This window comes from Marmota marmota, unplaced genomic scaffold, assembly GCF_001458135.2.
Source record: "Marmota marmota marmota unplaced genomic scaffold, marMar, whole genome shotgun sequence".
NCBI classification, from domain to species: Eukaryota; Metazoa; Chordata; class Mammalia; order Rodentia; family Sciuridae; genus Marmota; species Marmota marmota.
In genome coordinates this window covers 6,623,627-6,649,121 of record NW_026000001.1, presented here as the reverse complement: position 1 = coordinate 6,649,121, position 25,495 = coordinate 6,623,627, and the positions used below count along the sequence as shown (strand labels likewise).

At 59.0% G+C, this 25,495-nt stretch overlaps 2 protein-coding genes across 2 annotated transcripts; one reads left to right on the top strand and one right to left on the bottom strand.

The window, feature by feature from the left end:
* Positions 1–5: 5 nt before the first annotated feature.
* Positions 6–1,069, top strand: Drd4 (dopamine receptor D4; the record flags this gene model as incomplete). Its single annotated transcript, XM_015503084.2, has 2 exons — positions 6–783; positions 821–1,069. Coding segments are annotated over 2 exons (1,011 nt in total), but the record flags the coding sequence as incomplete, so codon positions are not given.
* Positions 1,070–3,621: 2,552 nt separating this feature from the next.
* Positions 3,622–22,923, bottom strand: Deaf1 (DEAF1 transcription factor). Its single transcript, XM_015503083.2, has 11 exons — positions 22,770–22,923; positions 21,619–21,748; positions 21,242–21,388; positions 20,567–20,706; positions 19,929–19,994; positions 18,485–18,611; positions 17,700–17,828; positions 17,138–17,266; positions 14,487–14,734; positions 9,472–9,561; positions 3,622–4,043 (listed from the first exon to the last, which is right to left on the bottom strand). Exons 4-11 carry the CDS (start codon positions 20,642–20,644, stop codon positions 3,939–3,941), a joined length of 972 nt encoding a protein of 323 aa, XP_015358569.2. The 5' UTR covers positions 20,645–20,706; positions 21,242–21,388; positions 21,619–21,748; positions 22,770–22,923; the 3' UTR covers positions 3,622–3,938.
* Between the last annotated feature and the right edge of the window lie 2,572 nt (positions 22,924–25,495).

Here is a 25,495-nt window from a genome sequence, read left to right as displayed (position 1 = left end):
CGGCGTTGGGGGCAGCGGGGGCGGCAGCACTGGTGGGAGGCGTGCTGCTCATTGGAGTGGTGCTGGCGGGGAATTCGCTCGTGTGCGTGAGCGTGGCGTCGGAGCGCTCGCTGCAGACGCCCACCAACTACTTCATCGTGAGCCTGGCGGCCGCCGACCTCCTCCTCGCACTCCTCGTACTGCCGCTCTTCGTCTACTCCGAGGTAAGCCTGCGTCCCCGCCTGCTCCTGCGTCCCGTCCCTGTCCCCGCTGAGCCCCTTAGCACCCAGGTCGCCTCTTTGATCAGGAATATCGAGTGGCAGCAGACGGTGGCAGGGGCGCCTGACCTGCTCGCCCCCTGGTCCTCAGCTGTCCTCGGGCCCCTGGAGTCTCTGCTCCTTTTGCTGTCAGTCCCCCTGTGTCTCTCTTCTCCCCTCCCCCTCTCCACTTGCCTTGGCTTCTGCCACACAGAGGCCCCTGTCTTTGGAGCCGGAGACTCCAGAAACTGGCGGCTTGGCCAAACCCCGCCCTCTCCGCAACCGGATTCCCCTCCCCTACACTCGGAGGAGCCAGCCGGACAGACCACCAGATGGGGGCTCAGCCCCGCGCAGTACCCCCAGGGCGCGCGCACACACCGCTGCCTAAGGCCATCCACACCGCACCGGCGCCCTCCACGTGCGCTGGTGAACAAGGCCTGGGGTCCTCCAGGAGCAGTGAGCTGGACTGGACAGCGAATCCAAGGGGAGGCCGGTGGGAGGGGCAGGGCGGCCCGATGGAGGAGAGGGGAATGGGAGAGGGTGGGGCGTGGGGCTCGGGTTTGGCTGACTGCCCTCGCCCCCAGGGGCCTTCCTGGTATGCTGGACGCCCTTCTTCGTGGTGCACATTACAGGGGCACTGTGTCGGGCTTGCTTCGTGCCCCCGCGCCTGGTCAGCGCTGTCACCTGGCTGGGCTATGTCAACAGCGCTCTCAACCCGCTCATCTACACTGTCTTCAACACCGAGTTCCGCTCGGTGTTCCGCAAGGCACTGCGCCCTAGCTGCAGAGCCCCGGGGCCCTGCTGTGCTTCTGATTAAACAAATTCCTTCCGGATGCTGTGCAGGTTCCTGGGATGGGTGTGAGGAGGAGGGGCTTCTGACCCAGGGACCCCATCAGTCGGTTGACCCTTTCCTCCCCATAGTGAGGAGGTCCTGCAGCTGGGGGGCAGTCCCCTCAGCTCCAACCAAGGGGTAGCATCCAGGAGCTGTTTCCCCCTTTACCACAGGAGAGTGTTTGGGGTGACTGTCCTGAAGGGAGACCTCTGCTTGCCCTGAGGGTGGGGGCACAGGGGTCTCCTGAGATACACAGCACCCAGTGGAAGGTACCCACCAAGGGTCCCCGGCCAGCTCCTGCTTCTGAGGACCAGGTGGGTGGAATTTTTGCTGTCCCAGTGGGAATGGCAAGAGGACTCTCTTCAGAGCTTCCTGAAGGCCAAAAAACAAAACAAACAACAACAAAAACCCAGCTGCCAACCCCTGGCCAGAAGGTGCCTGCTAGGGAAGGGACTGGGGATTGGCAGAGGTCCACCCAGGGCTCCCTGAAGGAGTGCCACACTAAAGGCCAACCGTGTGCTCCGCAGACCTGTCTCTCGTGTCCCAAGGCAACCTCAGGGAGAAGACAGCAGGGCCAGGGTTGGGCAGAGGACACCAAGCTGCCTGTACTGAGGCACCTCTGGCCCTGGGGGCAAAGGGACAACTCCTGCTAGAACGGTTCAACATGGCTGTCCCTGTCTTTGGTCATGGGAGGGTTCCTGTCAGCCCTGTTGGCAGGAGCTGTCCTGTGTGTCCTATGTCCAGGTTGTTGCCTCTTCAAAAGTGCCACAAGGGCCTGCGTTCTTGTCTGGACAGTGTGACATTCTGGGCTCGGCACCCTAGGCCATTCCCTGAGGGCCGTTAGGGCCATGGCTGTAGGCACCTCAGCACGCTAGAGTACTGGGCAGTTGGGGCCACCCTAGTACCGTCCAGTGCCACAGCCTCGTCCACTGGGTGCTGTCACATCACAAGCCTCCCCTGACCTGCTGTCGTGGCCTGCCCCGATCCCTTTAGGGAATGGACTAGGTCACGGATTTATTTCTGCTGGCCTGAGTGTCCCCAGCCTGTGTGGTGCTGACACCGGAATTGGAACTGGGGCTCCCTTGGGCTCTGTCCCTGGGGACCTAAGGGCCCAATGTGCCTGGCCCTTGCTGACCCGGACTGAGAGCCCCTCAGACAGAGGGGAGGTCAGAATGCCCCTGAGGTGACAGAGGTCACAGGAAGCTGGACACAGCTGGGGGGGCTTAGCCCATGCCGAGATCCCCCTGATCACAAGCCTTGTGGGGCCTTGGAGACCCCAACAAACACGAGTCCTCAGGTTTCCAATTTAAAGACAAAGTACAGGTTGGCCCATCATTCCAGGACACAGTGCCCAGGTTGGCAGTGCCCCCTGCTCAGGGTGGCCGTGCCCCACAGACAGTGCTCCAATGTGCCTGCTTGGTGCCCTGGGCTGGCAGTGGCCTGGAGGTCCTCAGGGTCTGGCTCGTCCTGGGTGTAGGGCCCTCTGCTGGCCCTATGTTGACTGTGCAGTCTTCTGCCACCTCAGCCCTCGTCTCCGCAGGGACAGCCCGACCGCTTATACCACAGCTGTGCCACGGGACCTCACTGTGGCCTCTCCATGGCCTGGCTGGCAGGACAGGGCCATGCAATGCCCTCGTGGCTACCAGAGAGGACTTCTGGAGGTCAGGGCAGCTCATCCCCCTGGAGGGCCTGTGTATAGGGGGACCAGGGCTCAACACAGGCAGAAATGAATCAGCGGCCGTGAGGACCCCAGATTGGTGGGAAGAGGGCTCAGCCCAGGTCCTCGGAACCCCCAGGTGCCCGGCACGACTCAGCCGCAGGAGATAGGGCAGGGCTCACTGACGGTGGCCTCCTGGCTCCCCGCCCTTTCTGCCAGAGCCTTCTGCTGACCCTGCAGATGGTATCCCAGTGGGTGCCAGGGCTATGCTGGGTGTGGACTCTGGGCAGCAGGAGTGGACCATCCCTAGTCCAGGGGAGGGCACAGGGCTGAGGACTCTGGGGCGCCTGTGGTGTAGGGCTCACAGAAACGGCTGAGAGGGACGCCCAAACAGCCAGTGGGTCTCCCCAGAGGTTCCGGCCCTTGGTCCTGCTGAGGCTTGTCAGCACGGCTCTGGGCAGTGAGGAGGGACAGCGTGGACACAGTGAAGGTCAGGACTCTACATGCAGAGGGCCTGGGCACAGGCGGACTGGCTGCCTCTGGGCCCCTGAGCAGCCTCCAAGCTGGTGGGCACAACTTGGAGGCCAGGGGGCCCAGATGCACTGCTAGGTGGCCACAATCCCCCCCAGATCCATCTCAGCCAAAGGACTTCTCAGGCCTTACAGGTGGGTGACAGAGGGCCCTTGGGTGAGTGCCAGGCACAGGCAGTGGGCAGACACCCTGTCACCTCAGAGGCCTCGACGGGGCCAGAGGTGGTCAGCAAAAGAAGCCCTGTGCCCACCCTCACCATGGTGGGTCAGGGAGCTGCAGCCAGCACCATGCAATCCAGACCACAGGACAAAGCCTGCCAGGCGGTCTGTACCCAGGGCCCTGTGACGCTGGCACTGGCGTGGCCGTCGGGTGGGTGGGACTTTATTTACAACTCTGTCGACAGACAGCAGGTGTGCACCGTCACAGCACACACACACCTGACCAGGCCTGACGCTCATGATCCCGGGGAGAGCACCCTGAGGGCAGGGACCCTGTCCCGCCCACAGTGCCACAGAACCTCCTCAGGGCTTCTGGGTGGCAAGAGCTCATCTGCAGGGCAGGGTCCACTCCGAGTCCACTCGGAGTCCGTGGATAACTTGTCCAGCAAGTTCCCTTCACGACCCCCACAGTCCGTGGGGGCTTCCACTGTGAGGCCTCCGGCAGGTAGGGTAGGTGGGGCGGCTCACACGGCCACCTTCTCAATCACACTTTCAGCTACGTGCACCTCTTCTGCCTGAACGGTGACAGCTGCCGACTGGCCACACACGTGCTGATGGTCTTTCCAGTCCTGAAAGGAGGGACACCGTGTTAACAGGCCAATGGCTGCTGCCAGCTCGTGCCTGGAGGGGCCGGGGTGGGGGGTGATGGCCCCGGCCTTCACCCCAGAGGCTATCTCCTGTGAGCTACCCCGCCTGTGTCCGGACCTGCCCATGCTCTTGGGGCAACGGAGATCAGAGGTCAGCCACCACGGGCTCCACACACCACGAGGACCGTGAAGAGTGAAGCAGTGACGGACCAGAAAACCTGTCCCAACACCCAGCACCCACCACCCAGCAGGGGAGTGGGCCTCCCCGCCTCCCCGGCGCTGACTTATCAAGCTCATCCACCCGAGGCTGTGGCAGGGCTGCTGGAGGACTTGCATCATCTGAGGACAGGGTCAGGAAATTCATGGGGAACAGGCCTTGGCAGTGTTTCTGAACTGCAGAAAAGAATGGCGCCTTTCGCCCACAAGAACTTGGGACAGATGGGATTTACGTGCACATGATGATGGGGAGAATTTTGGAAATGAGATGAGTAGGAAAAGACTGCACGACTGAAATCAGAATCTAAGATAATACGCTCCAGTTAGATTCACAAAGCGAGTATTCCAAGTTTAAACATGATCTTTCTGATGATATTTAAAAATGAATTTGTTTTCAAAAGAAAAAGAGGAAGAGAAGAAGGAGAAAGAGGGCCATGCTGAGTGCCGACGCACGGACAGCTGCCGCGCAGCGCCCTCAGTTCCACGTGTGGCCCCGGGAGACGTGGCCAGGCAGCCAAGCGAGCTCCTCAGAGTGCAGGCAGCAGAGGGCCACCCAGAATGGCAGGGGCTGGGTCAGGAGTCCAAGATGAGAACACCACACATTGCTGGCCCACAACAGGCCCCAGCGCACGTCCAAGAGCCATCAATCTGGGACAGGAGGAACCTGGGCACTCACTCTCAACACCAGCAGCAGCCTGAGCAGGAAAGACCACCAGCCCCGGACACTGCACCCTGGGACACGCTCAGGAAGCCTGAGGGTATCCTCCACACCACACAGGCAGGGAGCTGGACGTGGACAGCAGCAGGCAGGTCAGGAAATTCACAAATATTCGAAAATCAACACACTTCTAAGTAACTCGTTCATCACAGAAGAAATCCCAGGAAAACTTGAGCTAAAAAAATCCGCCTGTCTCTGGGTGTGGACACACTGTGCCAGCCCTGCCCCGAGCCTCACCCAGGCCTGGGAAGAACTGTCTGGACCTAAGGGAAAGGGCCTCGGCCTGCGTCCCTCTGAGCCTGCATGTCAAGGAGACGGCGTCAGTGACGTACATGTTCACCTCGCAGACGCGCCACACAGGGAGGAGGGACAGCACAGGGGAGGGCAGGGAGGAAGACCCTGGCCCAGGAAGACCCCAGGGCCGGCTCGCTGACAGATCAGCAGAGGCGACAGGCCTGGAGGGTCCCGCATGGCAGGTGCAGCAAGGACGCCCAGGGACGGAGGCGGCACCGTGTTCGGGTGCTCAGGAGAACCGCAGCCTGAGGACGTGGATGGGAAGGAGAGGCCAGCAGCAGTGGCTGCCAGGAGCAGGTCCTGGGGTGTGCCTTGGGTGTGCCTTTTACCCTGGGGCACGTTGCTCTCACTGCTCCCGGATGCCAGGCTCTGAGCTGCCTCCTACCTCCACAGCCTTCCCGAGTAATGCTGGGTCTCACCTCACCAGAGAAGCAGAGGTGGCCATCGGGACTGAACCCCTGAAACCATAAGCCCCAAATAAACATTTCTTCCTCTATGTTCTTTTTTTGGTACTCGAGATTGAACTGAGAGGCCTTAACCACTGAGCCACATCCCCAGTTCTATTTTTTATATTTTATTAGAGACAGGGCCTCGCGGAGTAGCTTAGGGCCTCGCTAAGTTGCTGAGGCTGGCTTTGAACTCACGATCCTCCTGCCTCAGCCTCCCAGGGCTCTGGGGTTACGGGTGTGCGCCACTGTGCCCAGCTTCTATGTCGTTCTCATCAGGTCTTTTGGCCACAGTCATGAAAAAGCTGGCTAAACACCACATAAAAATTTAAAAGGTCCTGCTGGGCACAGTGGTCCACAGAATCCCTGCCACTCGGGAGGCTGAAGCAGGAGGTCACAAGTTCAAGTTCAGCCTCAGTAACTTACGGAGACCCTAACAACTTAATGAGACCCTGTCTCAAAATTAAAAAAAACAAGGGAAGGGTGTGCAGGGGACGGGATGTGCCTCAGAGGTAAAGCCCTCTGGGTTTAATTCCAAGTACCAAGAAAAAACCCCAAAAGATCCTAAGGGACATGTGGGACAACTTTACACCAAACACCCGACGACTGTGAGGTGGACAAATTCCCAGAAAACCACAAACTGCCAACACGGGCTCGAGAGGAACCGAGAGGGAAGAGGGGGTCGTGAGGAAGCTGCCTGAGGAAGGCCCAGAGGGACTCGCAGGCTCCCGGCCGCCCAAAGGCAGAGCAGAAGGGCACCCTCCGGCCCAGCGTCCACCCTGCGAGGCACCAGGACACACAGTCCGCCTCACAAAGTGCCCGCCCCGTCCTGGTGAGATGTGTCAAGCGAGCTTCACCAAGATGTGTCAGGCGCCGTGACGTGTCAGCCTGGCTACGACACCGTCCCCGTGACCCTCACAGCTGGGAACCTGGGAAGTGTCCTCTTCTGAAAAAGACATTCACAGAAACCCTGAGGCCACTTCACACCTGGTGGAGAGTGGACCTGCCCTGACGTGGGGCCGGGTGAGAACTTCTCGCCCCTCTTTCCCATGACCCGTTGGAGGGTCCATGGGTGCAGTCAGAGCCGGGGAAAGAGAAAGGAGAAAGGCGTCCCGGCCACAGCGGAGGGGCCAGCACCGAGGAGCCGTGGTGAAGCCCCGAAACACACCAGAGTCACGGGACAAGGGGACAGGCGGCACAAGCCGACTGTCTCCTCACACTGGCAGCGAGCGATCGGGAAACGAGGCCAGGGCAGAACAGCATCCAAAACAAACTACTCTGGCTGAGCGCAGGGGCCACGCCTGCCATCCCAGCAGCTCTGGAGGCTGAGGCAGGAGGATGGCAAGTTCAAAACCAGCCTCAGCAACTTAGTGAGGCCCTCAGCAACTCAGCAAGACCCTGTCTCAATATAAAAAAACAAAACGGGCAGGGGATGTGGCTCGGTGATGAGGGCCCCAGGTTCAATACCAGGTACAAGACACGGACAGACCAACTACCGTGGGACAAAGTCAGAAGGACAACTGTGAGGTGTGCCCAGGACATCCTGACAGATACCCAGGGACATCGGGTACTCTCGGGCGCGCACAGCCCCCCAGTCACCATGGTCAGGTGCAGCCCTGCCCAGCACACTGCTTCCCAGAGGTCAGAGGAGATCTCAGAAGCCACAGGCTGCGGGGGACCGGAGGCAGCACGGCAGCGCTGAGCAAGACGGCACAGGAGGACCCCAGCTTCCCACCACCCAGACTTCAGAGTGACTGTGCTGGAGAGTCTGTGACCAGCACAGCAGGGCTGCCTTCAGAGATAAAGCCCGTGACGCGGTCAGCCAACTCCCAACAGAGGCGTCGAGGAAAGGACCACTGGGCACCCAGTGCTGCCGAGGGGTGAGCGGGACATGGGCATGCAAGAGGAGCTTGGCCACCTCACGGTCCCGCAGGCCGTGGTCTGCACAGCAGAGGCCACAGGAAAGTCCTCCTCCCTGGAGCTGGGCAGAGGTCCCGGGGGCCTGGACGGGGAGGACATGGTGGCATGAAGATCCCACGTGGCTCCCTCAGGGTCTGAGCTGAAAAGTGGGCGTGAGGAGAGCCCTGGGTCAGTGAGGCCAGGAGCTGTGACTGGTGAGGAAGAGCAGCCGGCTTCGTCTTCAGGTCCTGTCTGGTGGTCACTCTGAGACCCTCTCCACCAACTCGAGAACCGCGTTGGCCTTATGGACTGTGTTGAGGGAGGACCAACCTAAGGTGCTCCCTGCAGGACGTGGGTCTTCTGTCAACAAGCACACCTGCCCGGTGACCTCAGGGCACCTGTCACCTGGCTGACCCGGTCACTGTGGTGGTGTGCCCAGCACTGGGGAGAAGCGCCACCCTCCTGCGCACAGCTAGGACCCGGCGCTGGTTCAGGTTGCTGCGCCCGAGTGCAGTGGGATGACCTGGGATGCCCTTCTCAGTGCAAAAGGTGGGTGAGGGAGCTCGGGGACACAGGCTGTAAGCTTTGCTCCCCACCCCTGGGTGAGCAGGCTGCAGAGGAAGCAGGTGGTGCCTGGCCACGCTGCACGAGGGCGACAGCAGCAGTGCCCCCTCCAGGGCCTGACAGGATGGCCTGGGTTCCTGCCGGAGTGGGCACTGCACACCTGAAGATCCCCAGGCCATTCCAGCCTGGCTCTGCGTGGCCTTGCCCACCCCTGACCTGCCCCACCTGTGCACTCCTGACCAGATGGGTGGGCTTCAGAGAGCCCCTGGCCGTGGGTCCTGGTGGAGGGGGTCTGCCAGCAGGAGCTACCTGCGGAGGCAGGGTGGGCCACCTAGGACCAGGTCTCTTGTCCTGCCTTTTTAACTGAGGGGCAGTTTCAAATGGGCACAAAGCGGAACAAGAGAGCAGGACCCACGGGGACAGGCCTGTGTGAGAACCAGCTGTTCCTGGCATTGCTCTCCAGGGCTGGGAAGGGCACTGCCATGAGACCAGGGGTCAGCATTTCCTCCTGCCTCACTCTAGTCCCCACAAAGCAAGCGGGAAGACAGGCCTGACGTTCCCACAGCAGCCTGTCCTTTAGGACGCTGCTCTGACTGGGAGATGAGCCACAAGGACGAGGCTGCGGTGCTCCACAGGACCAGGCCACAGAAATGTGGCCAGCGGCTACCGGCTGGCCTAGGAGGGGAGAGGCAGGCCCAGCTCTGACAGCACTCACCCTAACTGCACCTGCAGAAAGCAGTGCCCAGCCAGCAGGTGAGGAGTGCAGAGCAGGGTCGCCCTGGCCACCTGAGGCCACTTCAGAACAAGTCTTCCTTACCTGCCTCCAAGCACTCTGATCGAGGACAGAGACGACATTGGGGACGCTGCAGCATTGCTGGGCGGGGGACACCTCCCTCAGCCTCTCAGGACCAGCAGCCCCCCCTGCAGGCAGAAAGGGTAGGTGCCCCTTGGCCTGGCTCCAGGCCTGCCTGGCCCGGGCACTGCCATAGGATGCAGTGACCCGTCCTGGGGACTGAACTGCCAGCCCGTGGCTCACACAGGAGCGGACTGGTCCTGGCTGCCTTGTCATCACAGGCAGAGGAGGACCCTGGGGACCAGGGGGGCCGAGGGTCAAGGGAGCCCTGGGCCTCTGCAGAGAATGGGGCCGAGGCTGCGGGCAGCAGCAGGCTCTGGACAGCCACGGCGGACTGAGACCCCAGGAATAAGACGGCAGAGGGCTGCCAGGCGCCCACTCAGCTCCGTGCCGGGGAGGGTGGGCCCTCAGAGACGCTACCTTGCGCTGGCAGAAGGTGGAGCAGTAGTTGACCTTGTGGCAGCCGGTGCACTCGCTCAGGGCCTCCCGGCCGCAGTTGACGCAGGACTGCTGCAAGGAGGACAAGAAGCGTCAGTGCACAGAAGCTGGGCCCCCGTGAGCAGCCCCCAGGCTGAGCAGCGCGTTCCCCGGGCACCAGCCCAGGAAGTCCACTTCAGGCTCCCAGGAGTCCCGCTCCAGGCCAGCGACTAGGGAAAACCAGCACAGGAATGATAGGGAGACCAGCACCGGGTGGCCGAGCCCCCCCGGCCGAGCCCCCACGACACGTGGCCCTGGCACAGGTGCCTTGCTCTCCCCTCGGCCGCTGCCCGGCGGCTCGCTGCAGTGGAGGCTGCCTGCGCCTTTCCGTCAAGCTGTGTGACTAGAGCTTTCCTTCTTGATCTCTGGGTGCTGCATGTCGGATGCGCTACCTGGCGGGAGGGGCTCCCTGGAGACCTCAGATCTGACTGTGGCCCCACACGAGGAAGCCAGGTACTTGAGGTGACAATGCTGCTCCACTCTGCTCTGCAGACCAGTCTGGGCCTTCTGCTCCGAACCCCAGCCACCCTCTGCCAGGCGATGTCTTCACGGCCACCAACACTCAGCACCCACGCACTCCAGAATGCAGGACCCAGCTGGAATCTGGGCACTGACCACGTGCTCCTGCTCCACCTTAGATGACAAAAGGCTTCAAGAACCTGAGACCAAGGGAGAGACTCCAGGGAGAACCCAGGTTTCAGAATCAACCCACACCTGAGGGGCAGGTGCCCCTGGAACAAGGCCACACACAGAGCCACAGGCTACAGGAGCTGCGGTCACCATCCCAGGAGCCAGAGGCTCTGGGGAAGCGGGGACTCAGGATTGGGGCAGGGATGCAGCAGGCCCATGTGTCCTGTAGCACCAGAGTCAGGAGCCCGTGCTGGTGTGCCAGAGCACTCCGGAGCCAGGATCCCAGCCCTGGGCCCTTCCTGCTAGAAATAAGTCACCAAACAAATGGGGGGGGGGAGCAAATCTCCCATCAGAGGAATTCCAGAAGTCTCCCTAGCTCTGCCTGCTCACTGCCTGGACTCACTGGGAGATCAGGTCCACAGAGAGAGCCACTCTACCGACCCCCTGGCCCAGGTGAGGGAGGCTGAGGAGACCACAGGGTCTCGTGGATGTCGGGAACCCACGAGGGATGTGGGAAGATGGGATGTGGTCCTCGTCCTGCTAGAGCCACCTCTTGGGGAGAGGACCTCAGGGGAGGCTGCCAGGTTCTCAGGTTGCAGGGGTGAGGAACAAGGAACTCAAACGACCTGGTGACCCCAAGACAAACTGCTTCTCTCATTATTTTTTGGTGGCAGTGGGGATCCAATCCAGGGGCGCTCTACCACTGAGCCACGTCCTTAGACCTTTTGAGTTTCAGTTCTGAGACCGGGTTGCACTAAGTCGCTGAGCTGGCCTTAAACTTGCAGTGCTCCTGCCTCCGCCTCCCGAGCTGCTGGGACTGCAGGTGTGGCTGCTGCACTGGGCCTCAGGACAAGCTCATTTTAAACAGGCTTTCTCCAGGTGCAGGTGCCCTGGGGACACCATGGCGAGCCGCCTGGCCATGCCCACCAGCCCTATTAGAAGGTTCCAGACACCTGCGGGAAATCTCAGGACCACTGTAAGTGGTTTTTCACGCTAGGTCTCAAAGCACAGAGATGAGGAGGCCATGGAAGCACACAGTGCCGGGCCTGCGGGAGCCCCCAGCTGTGAGGCTGCAGCCCTGGACTCCCACACCAAGCAGCTCAAGCCGGTGGGCAATTCCTCAGAGGCCCGCCTTCAGAGTCCCGGGACAGCAGGCAGCCAGCAAGACGACTGGCGTCTGCCATGGACAGGGAGCCCCCAGCCTCTGGCCCAACACTGAGGGCATCTGAGACTTGCTACCCCAGGCCCCAGGAGACTGTCCACCTGCACTGCACCCAGGTGGCCAGGGTGTTGATCACGCTGCAGCAGCAACCAGGAGCAGGGGCAGCCGCATCATAGGCTCTGCCCAGGTGACTGGCTTGGAGTTTATTAAGAGTGGTGGTGGCGAGGCAGCTCCTCCCAAGAGCCACCAAGAATCGTGAGATGAAATTCAAGTCACCTGCAACTGGCCCATTACCTCTCCAGTCACCACGGTGCGAGTGCGTCCACCCAGCCAGGTGGAGCTTCCGTCAGACAGCCCGTCTCAGAGCCGCCACAGCCACTGCCGTCCACAGCCACACAGGCACCTCCGGCCACCACACACTGTGTCCTCATCCGACCTCCAGCCTCACCTGTCCCTGAACGATCCTGAGGCCAGCAGGGTTCCCCTGGAGCAGCCCCAGCTGGAGGGCTGTCCCTGGGGACTGTAGGGGACTCCTGTGTCTCAAGGGGCACGCACTCCTTGGTGGGTTCTCAGTGAGCCTGGGGGGCTCTACAGCCTCCTGGCCCCATGGCTGTTGCAGGGACAATGGAGGTGGGGGCAGACTGGGGCTCGGAGCAGAGGGCCAGGTACCCTTCTGGACCCACAGGGACAGTTCCAGGGGCTCCTTTTCCAGAGCTGGGGCCTGAACCAGAGGCAGCAGCCCTTCTCCACACAGAGGCCTGGCCTCCACAGGGGCTGCACAGAGGGCAGGAGTGAGATGGGAGTGGCCAGGGCCAGGGCTTCAGGAGAACTGCTAGAGCATTCCCAGACCCAGGAGCTGAAACCAGGAGGCCCAGACCCATCACTCACACCAGGTGGCTAGACAGGGCCCTGACACACAGGCCTGGCCTGCCCCAGATGGCCACGCGGTTGCTGGCACCCCATGGCAGAGGAAGCCTTGAGTGTCCTCCCCATGGCCACTGGCCTAGGACTGCTTTCTCTAAGAGGCAGCACAAATCAGGCACCAACACCAATGGAAGCAAATGGAACAGAGGAAGCCCCCACCCAGCAGTGGATCTGAAAGCTGGGGCGCATGCACAAGCAGATCGAGGGACCAGTCCAACAGCATGTCCCAGGGCTGGGCCAGAGCCGCCCTGGCTGCGAAACCAAGAAACCGCTGCGGCCAGCCTCGCGCACTTCAGATCCATGGCGACGGGGTCTGCCCGGGGTGGGAACTACAGGGCCTCTGTGCCTGACCCCTCTGCCTTCACCCTGCCTGGCCATTCTCCCACCATAACACAGCTCCTAGTGGCAGCCCCCTCCTGAGGCTCTGGGGACAGCGTTTCTGGGTAGCTCCACCACTACCAGGCAGGGCTTCCAAGGGGCTGGCTGGGACTTGGGTTGGGCGGTGACAGCAGGCTGGTCAGTAGCTGTCTTCTGAGTGACTGGAGACAGACCACAGCACAGGGCCATACTCCTGGCTGCAGCTATCCTGTGTCCTGCCTGAGTCCAAGGGCGGTCACAGGCAGCCGCCCTCTTGTGGGCAGCTCTTGGTGCCTGTCCACTGTGCTACCCGGCAGGTGGGTGCCAGGGCTTCAGAGGCCAAAGCCATGCGCCCATGCGCCTCCAGGCTCGGAGCGCTGCTCCTGCTGCACTCTTCAGGAAACCATGAGCCCATGCCTCTAGGCTCTTCTTCCTGCCTGCGCGTCTTACTAAGGCAGGTTGGACCCGCACGGAGGACGTTGTGAGGACCAGAGAGTGGCTGAGAAAGAGCCAAAGAAGCAGGGGTAGGTTGTAGGGACTGGGACTGGGACTGGGACTGGGACTGGGACTGGCCAGGGCAGCCTGGCCAACCCCAAGCCAGGGCTGTGGCTCAGACTCAAGACCCCACGGCCACTCAGCCGATGCCTGCTGGACGCTGTACCCTGGACAGCCCACGGCATCTGCTCTGCCCCGTTTAGTCTCTGTAGAACTAATTATGCTAGTTTTCCATTAAAACTGGCAAAAATCCCCTTACTAGCTCAGCTGGACTGAATCTGATTTCTTCTTGGGTTCCAAACAGCAGGTTGACGCTGGCGAGGGGGCCTACCTCCTGCAGCCCCGTGGCCTGCAGACTCTGCTCTGCTCCGAAGGCCACACGTGGCCGTGCCACCCCCGTGCCGCAGCACCCCTCCCCGAAGAGGCCTACGGAGCTGGATCTCCAGGGACATGCAGCTCTAACCAGTTCACCATTTCACAGGCCCCAGTGACTGCCCTCCTGTCTAGCCTCGTGGCCATGTCCCCCCAGCAGTCAAGTCACCATTGACTTGGTCAGCAGGGTCGTATGCGCATGAGGCCATGCCCAGAAGCAGCTGGGGACGAGGCCCTCAACCTTCCCAAGTCCCTTCAGTGCCTTGAGCTGTCTCCACTAACCACATGGCCAGGGTCACACACCAGTGGGCACTGAGGCCAGTTCTGGGAGGCCCAGCCCTGGCGCAGGCTGGATCACCAGACTTGAGCTCACACCTGGCCCCACTGGCTCCTGACACTCACGTGAAGTTGAGGGTGCAGCCGTGGTCTCAGCATGCGAGAAGCAGAGGCAGAGGACCCTGGAGCCCAGGTGCTTGGGGCCAGCCTGGGCAGCACAGGGACTCCACATGAACCTCTGAAGAGCACTGCCACACCGCCTGGCTGGATGCAGACTACAAAGCCAGAGAGAGACCCAAGGCCAAGCTCTAAGTCCAAGGAGCCCAAGAATGGGAGGGCAGAGTCCCCTGGACAGGGTGACCAGTCCCCAGAGACGGCAGGAGATAGGACCTGCGAGCACGTGCCTGAGCAATGACAGCTCCCAGGCCCTGGTAGACCTGCTATTGCAGCCGGCAGCACATCCTGACCTCAGTCAGGGGTGTGGGCACCGAGGTCACCTGGGAGCAGAACGTCCCCTGGGCGTACGTGTTCTCCCTCTGCATCAAGCAAACTTTTTTTTCCTGGTACCAGAGATGGAGCCCAGGGCCTCACACATACCTCTACCACTGAGCTGCATCCCCAGCCCAAAATAACCAATTTTATTTACAGAACCCAAAAGCCGTATGCCCCAGGGATCCTGGAGGCAGCAGGACCTCATGGGGACCACAGGGCTGGCCTGGGCGGGAGGACGGCTGCTGCCTACCTCTTTGCGCTCTGCATCAGCCTGCATCCGGGCCTGGGTCACCGCAGCCTCTCGGCAGGAGCTGGCCTGCTTGGCCTGTTCCAACAGTGTCTTCAGCTGCTGCGCAGTGCTCAGCAGAGAGTTGACCATCTCTTCAAGGTAAAGCCAGCTCCGCTGCTCTGACATCTCCAGCCCAGTGACCACCGTGGGGGAGACGGATTTGGCGGGGGTGGAGGGTGGGACAGCCAAGGCCGGCAGTGACGTCAGCACTGCAGCAGGGAAACGAGACAGACGGGAAACTAATGAGCGCTGGCTGGCAAGGTCAGAGGGCATACTCTGTGGCTGACATCTGCTGCCACACTCAGGGACAGCCACCCGTCTGTTTCCAACATGCCTACCTGGCTTCTCAGGGCACCTTCCTAATGCGGTCACTAGAAGCCCTGGCTGAGCCCTGATGTGCGCAAATGGGGTGGCCACCTGTAGGCCCATGTCCCTGGGGCAGGCAACGTGAGATGCAGGAGACTGTCCAGGAGGGCAGGACCCGGGTAGGGCCAGGGGACTCAGCCAGGGCCACAGACAGGAGAGCCAGGGCTGCAGCACCATGGCTGTGCACAGGATGGCCTTCCTAGCACCAGTTAGACGCAGGGATTCACTAAGGACACAAAGTAGCATTCCTCATGGCTAGAGAAGCCTGTCACACAGATGCCAAGAGGAGACTGCAGGAACCCTGGAACCGTGGACTGGACCTAGAGACCCCTCAAGCCCCCAGCTGCTGCAGGACAGAGACGCTTGTGCGAATGGGCAGGCCCACCTGGCAGTCCTGGGGCAGGCCTGGCGCAATAGCAACACGCACTGGGGCACCAGCGAGTGCCAGGCTAACCTCCTGCCCTTGGGAACCCAATTCCTTCCAGCTCCCACTGTGAGGTCACTAGATGGTCTGGGGCAGACGTAGTCTTTTTTTGAACAGGGATTGAACTCAGGGGCACTTAACCACTGAGCCACATCCCAGCCCTATTTTGTATTTTAGAGACAGGGTCTCACTGAGTTGACTAAGGCCTTGCTAAATGGCTGAGGTTGGCTTAAAACTCACAATCCTCTTGTCTCAGCCTCCCAAGCTACTGGGATTACAGCTGTGCACCACTGCACCTGGCTAAGACACACAATGTCATGGGATCTGGGGACTAGGCAGGAGCAGGCTCCAGAGGGACCGAGACCTGAAACACCTCCAGCACATTCTGGGCCAGAACCCGAACAGGCAGAGAACCAGAGGCAGCTGAGAGCTTGGACTCCACCAGCCTCCTCAGGGGACCCTGCTGAGTACAGGTGATAACAGCTGTGGTCATGGCCCAGGGAACCCACAGGAAGCACTGCGTCCACACTGACTGGCCTCAGCTGGCCTCCTACAGGTCCTTCCTGACCAAAGTCAGGGTTGCCTGCTGACTTTGGAGGAGATCCTGGGCTCCAGGGAGGCACTGAGCAGCCACATCCACAGATGTGTCCCCAGGAGAGGGCCACCCACACAGCTCTCCCAAGCTCCAGGCGTGGAGGGCGGAACCTCCAGTTCACCAAGTCTGGGGAGCCATAGGCAATGCTCTCCTGAGTGTCCCATCAATTCCCATTTCTAGGAAAACAGCGATGCTCTCCAGGGTATGTCACCAACTCACTCTCAAATAGTTTAGGAGAAAGGTTCTCATGCTGTGTTTGCAACCTTTTTGTGTATTTGAGATTATTCCAAGTTTTTAGAAGACAGCCAGGTGGAACCACTTGTGCCTGTCATCCCAGTGATTCAGGAGGCTGAGGCAGGAGGATCACAAGTTCAAGGCCAGCCTCAGCAATATAACAAGGCCCTGAGCAGCTTAGTGAGACCCTGTCTCAAAATAAAAAATTTTAAAAAGAGTGGCCCAGAAATAAAGCCCTTTGCGTTTAATCCCCAGTACCAAAAAAAAAAAGAAGAAAGAAAGAAAGATAGAAGATAGCCAGGGGTGGCCGACTCGAGGCTGAGGCAGAAGGATCTCAGGCTGGCTATTTGTTTTGTACTGGCAGGGCCACTCTGCCACGGAGCTTCATCCTGGCTCATTTTTGAGACAAGGCCTCACTCAGGAAGACACAGTTAAATAGCACCTATAGCGAATTGGTGAGGCCTGTCTCAAAATATAAACTAAAAAGGGCTGCGGATGTAGCTCAGTGGTAGAGCATCCCTGGGTTCACTCATGTCACTCAGTGGTAGAGCTTCCCTGGGTGCACGCGCGCGCGCACACACACACACACAGACATACACAGGCAGGATCCTGGGCTCTCAGCCGCAAGGATGCAGACGCTGGCCTTTGTTCTCCAAAGATGCTGCCCTGAGCCAGCTCTGAAGAGACAACTCGCCCAGGACTTGCCTGACCTCTTTGGAAGAGGGCCTGCAAATACAACCCTCCTCCCAGGGGCCAGGTGATGCCTGTTCAGGCTCTGGCATTTTGGTCTCTCCGGGAACAGCCTGCCATCGAGCACACACACTGTAATCACATAACTGAACGGCACGGCTATGCTCGATGACACTATTTACAAGCACAGGCAGTGGGCCAGACCGTGCCAGCTCTGACCTAGCGCCTGTTTCACTTAGAAACTCTCACAGAAGCAGCTCTGAGGGTGATGACCTGCACGTATGTGAATTCCTACAAACTCACCTATCTTGGGGTGAGAGGTTGGCAGTGCGGCCTCTGGGAAGGGTGCGATCTGGCAGCTGTCCTGATAGCCGGGGTAGTGGGGCTCGGGATGGCCGACCCTGCACGGGGGCTGCACGCCGGCCTCCTGCACTGTGGTGAGAAAGGGATGGGCACTCAGCTGCCAGCTGGGTACAAAGGAGCAGACCTCGCCAGGCTGCACATGCAGCTGCAGCTCCCGCCACAGGTGCTGTGGACAGCTGGGGGGTGCCGTGTCTGCCTTGATGACCAAGGGGCTCGAGGTGCTTGGTGAAGGGAGACTTGACCAACATGAACCTGCCTGTTTCCGCTCTCTCCAGCATGGACTCCGGCATGTTTATGACAACTTGCGGCTCAGCCCAGCCTCAGGCAGGAGCTGCAAATGCCAAGCAGCCCCTGCCCTGCCCACCCTGTGGCCAGGTCACACCAGCCCACAACCACAGCTTGCCCACCTGTGCCCAGCCTGCACGGAGGCCACAAGAGGCGTTCAGGTGGAGGGAGATGCACCCTGGGGGTCCGGGCAGAGGGCAGGTGGGAGAAGGCACACCTGTGGCTCCCGCAAAGACGTCACCCTGGGCTGGGCTCTCAGATATCACAGCAGTGGCCTCCACGGTGGATGCCCGGTCGAACGTCAGTGCTCCCGAGGTAGTGATCTGTCCAGAGGGCGTCACAGTGACTGCAGAGGCAGAGACACATGTTACGAATGGCCAGGCCAGGCCCTGTACACATGCCACTCCCTGAGAGGGCAGATTTCAGAAAGTCCCCAGGAGCCGAGCCAGAGTGAGCACAGGGACATCAGGATGCAGGAAGGACAATGGGCAGCCAGCAAACTCAGAGCCCCTGGGAGAATTCCAGACAGCCAAGGACACACTTCCTCCCCACCCCACCCCAGCCCATGAAGCTCTGACTATGAACCAGACTCACACCTAAAAAGCAAAACAAAATCTTAAATAATTTTCTTGAATTAAGAAACTAGTGTCCCCATGCCACAGCATCAGAGGTGGGCTTGTGGAGCCAAGGGATGGTGAGGGCTTGGGCCTCAGACATTCCTGTGCCCGAGTGGGCATGGCAGGTGCAGGAATCTGCAGGACTGTGCCCTGGAGGGTGCATCTCATCTCTGGCCCCTTTCCTGTGCTCTGCTCTGGCCACTACAGGGGTGCAGCCTCCCAGCCACATCCTCTGCCCCGATGCTCTGTCTGCCTGAGGGGCCAGAGCCACGCAGCCAGGTGGCCCCTCCTCCCATGCTGTGTACAGGGGTTCTCTGACTTTGGTGGAGCTGGAGGTGACAAGGGCACTTCCCTGCTGGACAGCGTGGTCTTTACTAAGACTCACAGGTGGTGGCCGCTGTCGCAGGAAGGAGTGTGATATTCTTGGGGGAGTCCTTTTTCACTGGGGCTGCAGGCAGCTCATTCTCCTTCTTGCGCCTTTTGTATGGGACGAAGAGCCTGACGGGACCACTCTGTGGAGAAAGGTTCAGATGGGTGGTGCCATGCTGAGGGCAGAGGATCCCGGCTTCCTGCTCCTGCCCAGGGACCCTACGAGTGGCGTGGCAAGATGGGAGGTGGGAGGCTCAAGAGAACCTGGCAATGGCAGCCAGGCAGCCAGCAGTGCTTTCAAGGAGAAGAGAGGACAGCAACCTGCAGCCAGCACAGCGCAGCCCAGTCCCCAGAAGGACCCGCCCTAGGCCACAGAGATGACAGGCCAGCTCCCTTCTGAGGGCTCCTGCACCCAGTCTGTGACCCTTCTCAAATTCCCTTTCCTTCAGTGTTAAGTTCCATCAAGCCGCTTCCTTGCGCAGACGTCTGAGGTCCCAGCGCTACTTCCTGCAAAGACCCTGGTCTGGCCTCCAGACCCCAGCAGGCCTGAAAACGCCACTGTCCTGTGGACAACTAGGGCCTTACACCTGCAGGGTGCTGTCACCATGCAGATTCTTTCAAAACTGCTTCAACTACTTCATCTTCGATACTTTCCCACAAACATTTTAGAGTCAGCCTGTCTGCATCTACCGGGATCATGACAGGAAATGTTAAGCTATCCATCAACCTGAAAAACTACAATCTTCCTGTTGTTTCCCAACGTGGATGTAGTATCTCTCTCTCTCTCTCTCTCTCTCACTCTCTCTCTCTCTCAATACATTTTTTTTTCAGTTGTAGTTGCACACAATATCTTTATTTTACTTATTTGTTTTTATGTGGTGCTGAGGATTGAACCCAGGGCCTCTCACATGCTAGCGAGTGCTCTACCACTGAGCCACAACCCCAGCCCGTGGTATGTCTCTTGATTATCCACATCTCTGAATTCCCCCATCTGCACTTTCCATTTCCAGTGCACAAATCCCTACCTGCTTCACTGGAACACACCTGACCACCATGGCACTGTCCCTGCTCCCAGCTGCCCACCAGTCCATCCCCGTGTAACTCACTGGAGCACACAGACCCCGGGGCACTGTCCATGGTCTTGCCTGCACATCAGTCCATCCTGAGGCTGTCCTGCAGTACTCCTGCCCCAGCGTCACTGGGTTTACAGGTGTGGCCATTGCAGCCAGTTTGCTGCAGCTAATTTGAAAGGGGTGTTCTAGGTTCTGGGCTGACAGTGACACCAGAGCCTCTCTCACTGCTGGGCTTCTATGCCCTCCTGAAGCCACCACTCTCTGCAGTCAGGCAAGTGACCAGGGACATGCCCAGGGACAAACATGCCCAGAGGAAAGAATGGTGGTGCCCTTGGCAGAGGTGCAGGGATGGAGGGGCTCTGGCTGCAGGCACACGCTGGCACTTACCAGGGTCATGTCATCACAGCAGGCTGCGCAGGTGCAAGAGGCTGCATGAGGGTTCAGAATGCCATCCTGAAACACAGAAGTGCCTGAAGCGTTAGTCAGACCCAAGCAGCCCACTCCTCGCAGGACTGCAGTGGCTCTGTCACTACCCACCACTCCCAGGGACAGATATCTGAGATGGGAGAGATGATGATCTCCAGAAACTTCTTGGCGTCTCAATGCATCCTGGCCACAGGCTCCACCTCTGTTAGGAGCAAGACCCTACAGGTGCCGCTCCATCAGTGCAGCCCAAGAGCCAGCCTGAGCAGGAATGGCAAGTCCTCCAGGGATGTCAGGGGGATGCAACGCATCAGGAGCTGTCTCCTGGGCTTCTTCCTGTGGGCAGTGGTCCCTCCCTAGGCCTGCCCTGTGCCAGGCACTACCAGCTCCCACAGCCCCACTGCCTGCAGGTCACCACAGCCTCATCCTGCTGGGAAGATGGGATGGCAAGAGACACACCCAGTTACGTGGCAAGCTGCTGGTGTCAGATGCTGCCCGGCCACACTGGATTGAGCCCTGGTGCCCCACAGTCCAGGCCTTCTGAGACTAGCTGGTGCCACCGCCTTGAAGAGTGGTGCTGAGACACCAGGAGGCCTGTGTACCTGGATGAGGCACTGCAGGGGTCTGCCCGCGTAGCGGATGCTTCTCTTCCAGTCTTTGCTGCTGGCCCTTCCTGCCATGGCTTCAAACTCAGTCGGGCTATACCAGTTCTCACCCTGCTTGATGCATCGCCCCCGGCCACCTGAAAGGAGAAAAGGTCCCTTGCTGACTTACAGTTGGCTGACACCAAGCCAGGTCCCCCTCCCAAGTGTTCTCATCTTCCACCTCCTTCCTGGATGCCTCTCAGCCCTGCCTGGCCTCTGATTGATCACCCTCCCTGTAGTCGCCCTGACAGGCTACCCAGGCAAATCGCCATGAGTTCATTCATGGTTGTGCCTCTGACCACCTGTTTGATCTGTCCACTCACCATGTGGTCACTGCAAGATCCACAGTGCCTCATGTTTAGCATCTGTCTTAGCATCTGGATTCTTCCAGAATCCTTTGTCCTCAAGTCTTGTGCTGAGCAGCTCTTGGGGAGCATGTTCCATCCCTACCTTTCCCTCACCTCCTCTCTGGTTCTAGGCCACTATGACTCAGATTCATTCTCAGGCCTGTCCCTGCCCAGTGCCTTTTGTGACCTGGGCTCTGGTCACAGGGCGGCACCCACAGCTCAGCCTGAGTGAGTGCTGTGCCGTGACAGCCGTCCTTGGCCCCGCGGTGGTCCCGTATGACCTCACCTGAGCCAAGCCTGCTCTTGTAGAGCGTGCCACTGATGTTCCGGCAGCGCACAGGCAGCTCGCTGTCATACACTGAGGGGTCCCAGTTGTACTTGGTGCCGCCTTTTTCTTGGCCAGGAGCCAGGGGGGTTGGAGGAGACTGAGGACCTGGGAAGAGAGAGGCAGTGGGGGCGAGAACAGCACAAGCAGAGCCCTCAGGGCACGTGAGCAGGTCTGCACTGCCTCCCCAGGTGTGCACTTGTTTCAATTAGGGACTGTACCTTCTCTGCCTGGGAAACGCCATATTTTGTACTTAAATCTACCATTTGGAATTCAAAACTTTCTACATAAAACAAAAGAACACTCCAGAGGGCCTGGGGAGCAGGTGCTGCTGGTACCTGGGGTGAGAGGAGCCGCTGGACCCTTCAGCCCAGTGGTCTCCACGATGCTCCCATCAGTGTGGACGACGATCAGCGTGGCCTTCTCAGTGTTCAGGCTGTCCCCAATCTGAAGGGCTGTCCTACCAGACTAGAGGAGAGGACACCTCTGCTGAGTCGGCTGAGCAGACAGAGGCCTCTCATCTAGCTACCAGGAGGCAGCCTCCAGGAAGGCTCCTGCCATTCATCAGCAGGAAAGAGCTGCTCATCCAGACACCCCAGATCCTTTAGAGATGACCCCAAGAGACGTAAACACAGAGCCAAGAACAAGGATAGGCCAGGGCTAAGCCTATGTGGCCTCAGCAAAGTGTCTGCAAATCTGTCCGCTAAAGCATAAAATGCTCCGTGACAGCAGCCCCCTTTCTGAAGACCCTGCCCTCCCAGCCTCTGCCACCTGTGCCAGAAGACCTCAAACAGAAAGCAGAACCATGGAAGGGCTAAGAACTTGGGCACACTTGTCATTTGGAGCAGGAATGGTTTCCCGCAGCTTGTCTTAAGAGGACAGGAGTGGCTCAAGCAGTAGCGCGCTCGCCTGGCATGCGTGCGGCCCGGGTTCGATCCTCAGCACCACATACAAACAAAGATGTTGTGTCCACCGAAAACTAAAAAATAAATATTAAAAATCTCTCTCTCTCTCCCCCCCCTCTAAAATAAATAAATAAATAAATATTTAAAAATCCTCTCTCTTTCTCTCACTCTCTCTTTAAAAAAAAAAAAAAAAGAGGACAGGAGTGAGCATGGCAGGCAGGTGAGCTCGGAGAACAGGGCTGGGAGGCACACGGACTCTTGTGCATCTGTGGAGCCATGTGGACAAGATAAGCAAGTGGGTCAGCTACTGGCCAGACCTGCCGTAGGCTGCAAGGCCTCAGGGCTTCACGCTTCCTGCAGTCAGACTTGCTGTGTACCTTCCTTTTTTGAGCAGTGAGGTGACCGCAAGGCCCTCAGCTCCAGTTGAGGCTCCTGGCCAACCTCACAGCAGCACCTCCTCTCTGACCTCCCCCAGCCCAGCCCTAGGCTCCTCAGCACTGAGCTCCAGCAGGGACTTGGCAACCAGGCTGTGTGGAGCCCAGGGTGCCGGCCACAGCATGAGCCACCTGCACCAGAGAGCTTACCAGAACATGTCCTGAGATGGAGGCCGCATTTGCCACTGATGTTGTGAAGACGTTGTCTGCAGAGGCCCCCACATTGGCCACTGTCACTGTGGTCACTTCTGCAATATGAGAAACCTCACTTTACAAACAAGGCAGGCCCAGGGTCCTTACACGGGAGCATGAAGCACTCCTGCCTGGTGTGGTGGTGCTCCCGCTCTGGGACCTTGAGCACTCACAGAGTGCACAGGGGACACAGCCAGTCCATGCTCAAGTCACCCGAGCTCCATGGGGAGGAAAGCACCACTCCCAGCAAGGCCTTTCCTGCCCCAGCCAGCCCCAGCTCTTCCACAACTGTCTCCCTCTGCAAAGAGGCTAATGCCACAGATCAGTCCAGACTACACCCTCGGCCTTGGCCTCTGGGAATGCCTCCCACTCCAGCAACGGTGAGCAGCCTCAAGTCTGGCCTTGTCCCTCCTGGTCCCTCTGCTGCCTCAGCTCCAGCCCCAACAGGGGACCACAGCCTCACATTCACTGCCCCTGCTGAGGACTCCAGGCCTTCCCCAGAAATCTTCCTCCTGAGAAGCACACTGACCTGCTGTGCCCCACCCCCTCGGACATGGAAGTCGGCCTTTCCCAGGAGCCCAAACACACTGAAGGGCTCCACAAAGGTCTGCTGGGCCCTGCCATTACCATCACCCAGACAGGCCACATGGCTCCTGCGCATGGGCTGTACTCCTTGCCAACGCCCTTCACACCAGCCCTCCCCACCTCTGCAGAGGCAAGTACTGCCTTCTGTTGCCTAGGGCTCTCGAATGTCCCATGCCCAGGGTACTCTCTGGCATATGGCAGATGCTCAAATGATGGCTTAGTCTTCCTCCCTCCATTAGCCACACCCACCAACCTGCACCACAATACCCATTAACCTCAGTCCCCACTATCAGGCCACCCTGGGGCAGCTAACTCATTCTCACCATTTAGCCAAAAGTAAGCTGACCACTTAAGCTGAGGACCCCAATCTGGATACAAGCCTGAAGACAGCTCAAGCAGCTATGTGCCCAGTGGTGGGCATCCTGTCTGTCTGCATCACTTAAACCCGAGCATTATCTGATTTTTGCATCTCTCTCTCTTTTTTTTTTTTTTAATTTTTTAGGTGTAAATGGACACAACACAATGCCTTTATTTTTATGTGGAGCTGAGGATCAAACCCGAGTTCCGCCCGTGCTAGGCAAGCGCTCTACCGCTGAGCCACAATCCCAGCCCCTGATTTTTGCATCTCTTAACAAAAAAAAAACTGAAATGCTCTGACACTTAAAAACACAGCTATAAAATAAATAAATAAATAAATAAAATAAAAAAATAAAAACACAGCTATAAAATTCTGCAGAATCGCTCAGTGGTAGAGCACTTGCCTCGCACATGTGAGGCACTGGGTTTGATCCTCAGCACCACATAGAAATAAATAAAGATATGGTGTCCATCTTTAAAAGAATCCTAAAATTCTGCAGAAAATCTGGGGTGTGGCTCAGTGGCAGAGCACTTGCCTGGCATGCATCGGGCCCTAGGTTGTATCACCAGCATCACTCTCTCTCTCACCCACAGAAGAAACATACAACATAGACATATTTCTCTGATATCATGATGAATGGCATCACATTTCTTTTGTACATTCAGAAAAAGGTGTGCAAAGAGGGACAAAAATACCCAAATACCAATGCCAATCCAGAGTTCATGCTGGACAGCACCAACAAATCCATGAGGTCTCCTCAGTCTTGGGAGCAGCTTGACAAATCATTGGAGACCAGCAGCACTGGACCAGTGGAACCTGGACAGCTGGGCCCTCCCCAACCCGGAGGAGCTGAATGTCAACTAGAGCTGATCGCCACAGCTATCATGAAACCCACATAGCAGGACAGGCATTGTGTCCAAAACCTGAAGAGCTCCTCAGGATGCAAGAAGAGCAGCAAATCAGTGCTCCTCCGGGGCTTGAGCTTCACCTGCAAGTCCTGCTGGGGCACTTGGGAGCTCCAAATGGGAAGGGACCTGACTGATGCTCTACAGGGTGGGGGGTGGGGCAGGGACATGTTGACTGCAGAGAGCATCCTGGGGTTGCACTACCTCCACAGGGTGATGCTACACAGCTCAAGGCTCCTTGTGCTACAGAACCTGGGATCCAGGATGCTGTGTCAAGAAACTATGAGTGGCACAAACAAGAACTTGGCAATGCAGGAGGGGAAAGAAGATGTGTACAAGAAAGGCAGCCAGGAAGATGCCTGCCAGGTTGAGACAGGCATTGCTGCCTCTGGATGAGGACTCTCCTGATCACTCATGCTCAAAACCACACCTGAACTGGCCCTGAGCACTTGAAGCTTTCCAGGCAACTGGACATGCCCACTCGCCTGGGTCTCCTCAAGGAAAAATCCCATGTTTGATCATCTTATGCCACCAGCTCCCAGGATGGACCAAGAGAGGGCAGAAAGGGCAGGAGGCAGGTGTTGAGAAGGTTCCAGAAGGGGCACAAAATGAAGAACAACAGTGACACACATGGAAACAGGCATGCACGCAAAGCAGGGCCAGGACGGTGGAGGAAGGCAGGCGTACAGGGCACCTGCACCAGGCAGGTGCTCCTAGGCCTGCAGCCTGGGGCAGGTGCTCGGGGAAGGTGCTCGGGGCAGGTGCTCGGAAACCAGCGAGGCGCGGGAACTGGCGAGGCGCGAGGCCAGCGGGCGCGGGCGCGGGCGCACTTGCCT

Coding starts and splice junctions, on each gene's coding strand:
- Deaf1 (XM_015503083.2), bottom strand. CDS start 20,644: ATGGCAGGAAGGGCCAGCAGCAAAGACTGGAAGAGAAGCATCCGCTAC. Junction 19,995..20,566: donor CCCTGCAGTGCCTCATCCAG/GTACACAGGCCT, acceptor TCTGTGTTTCAG/GATGGCATTCTGAACCCTCA. Junction 14,735..17,137: donor AACCTCTCACCCCAAGATAG/GTGAGTTTGTAG, acceptor TCCCTGCTGCAG/TGCTGACGTCACTGCCGGCC.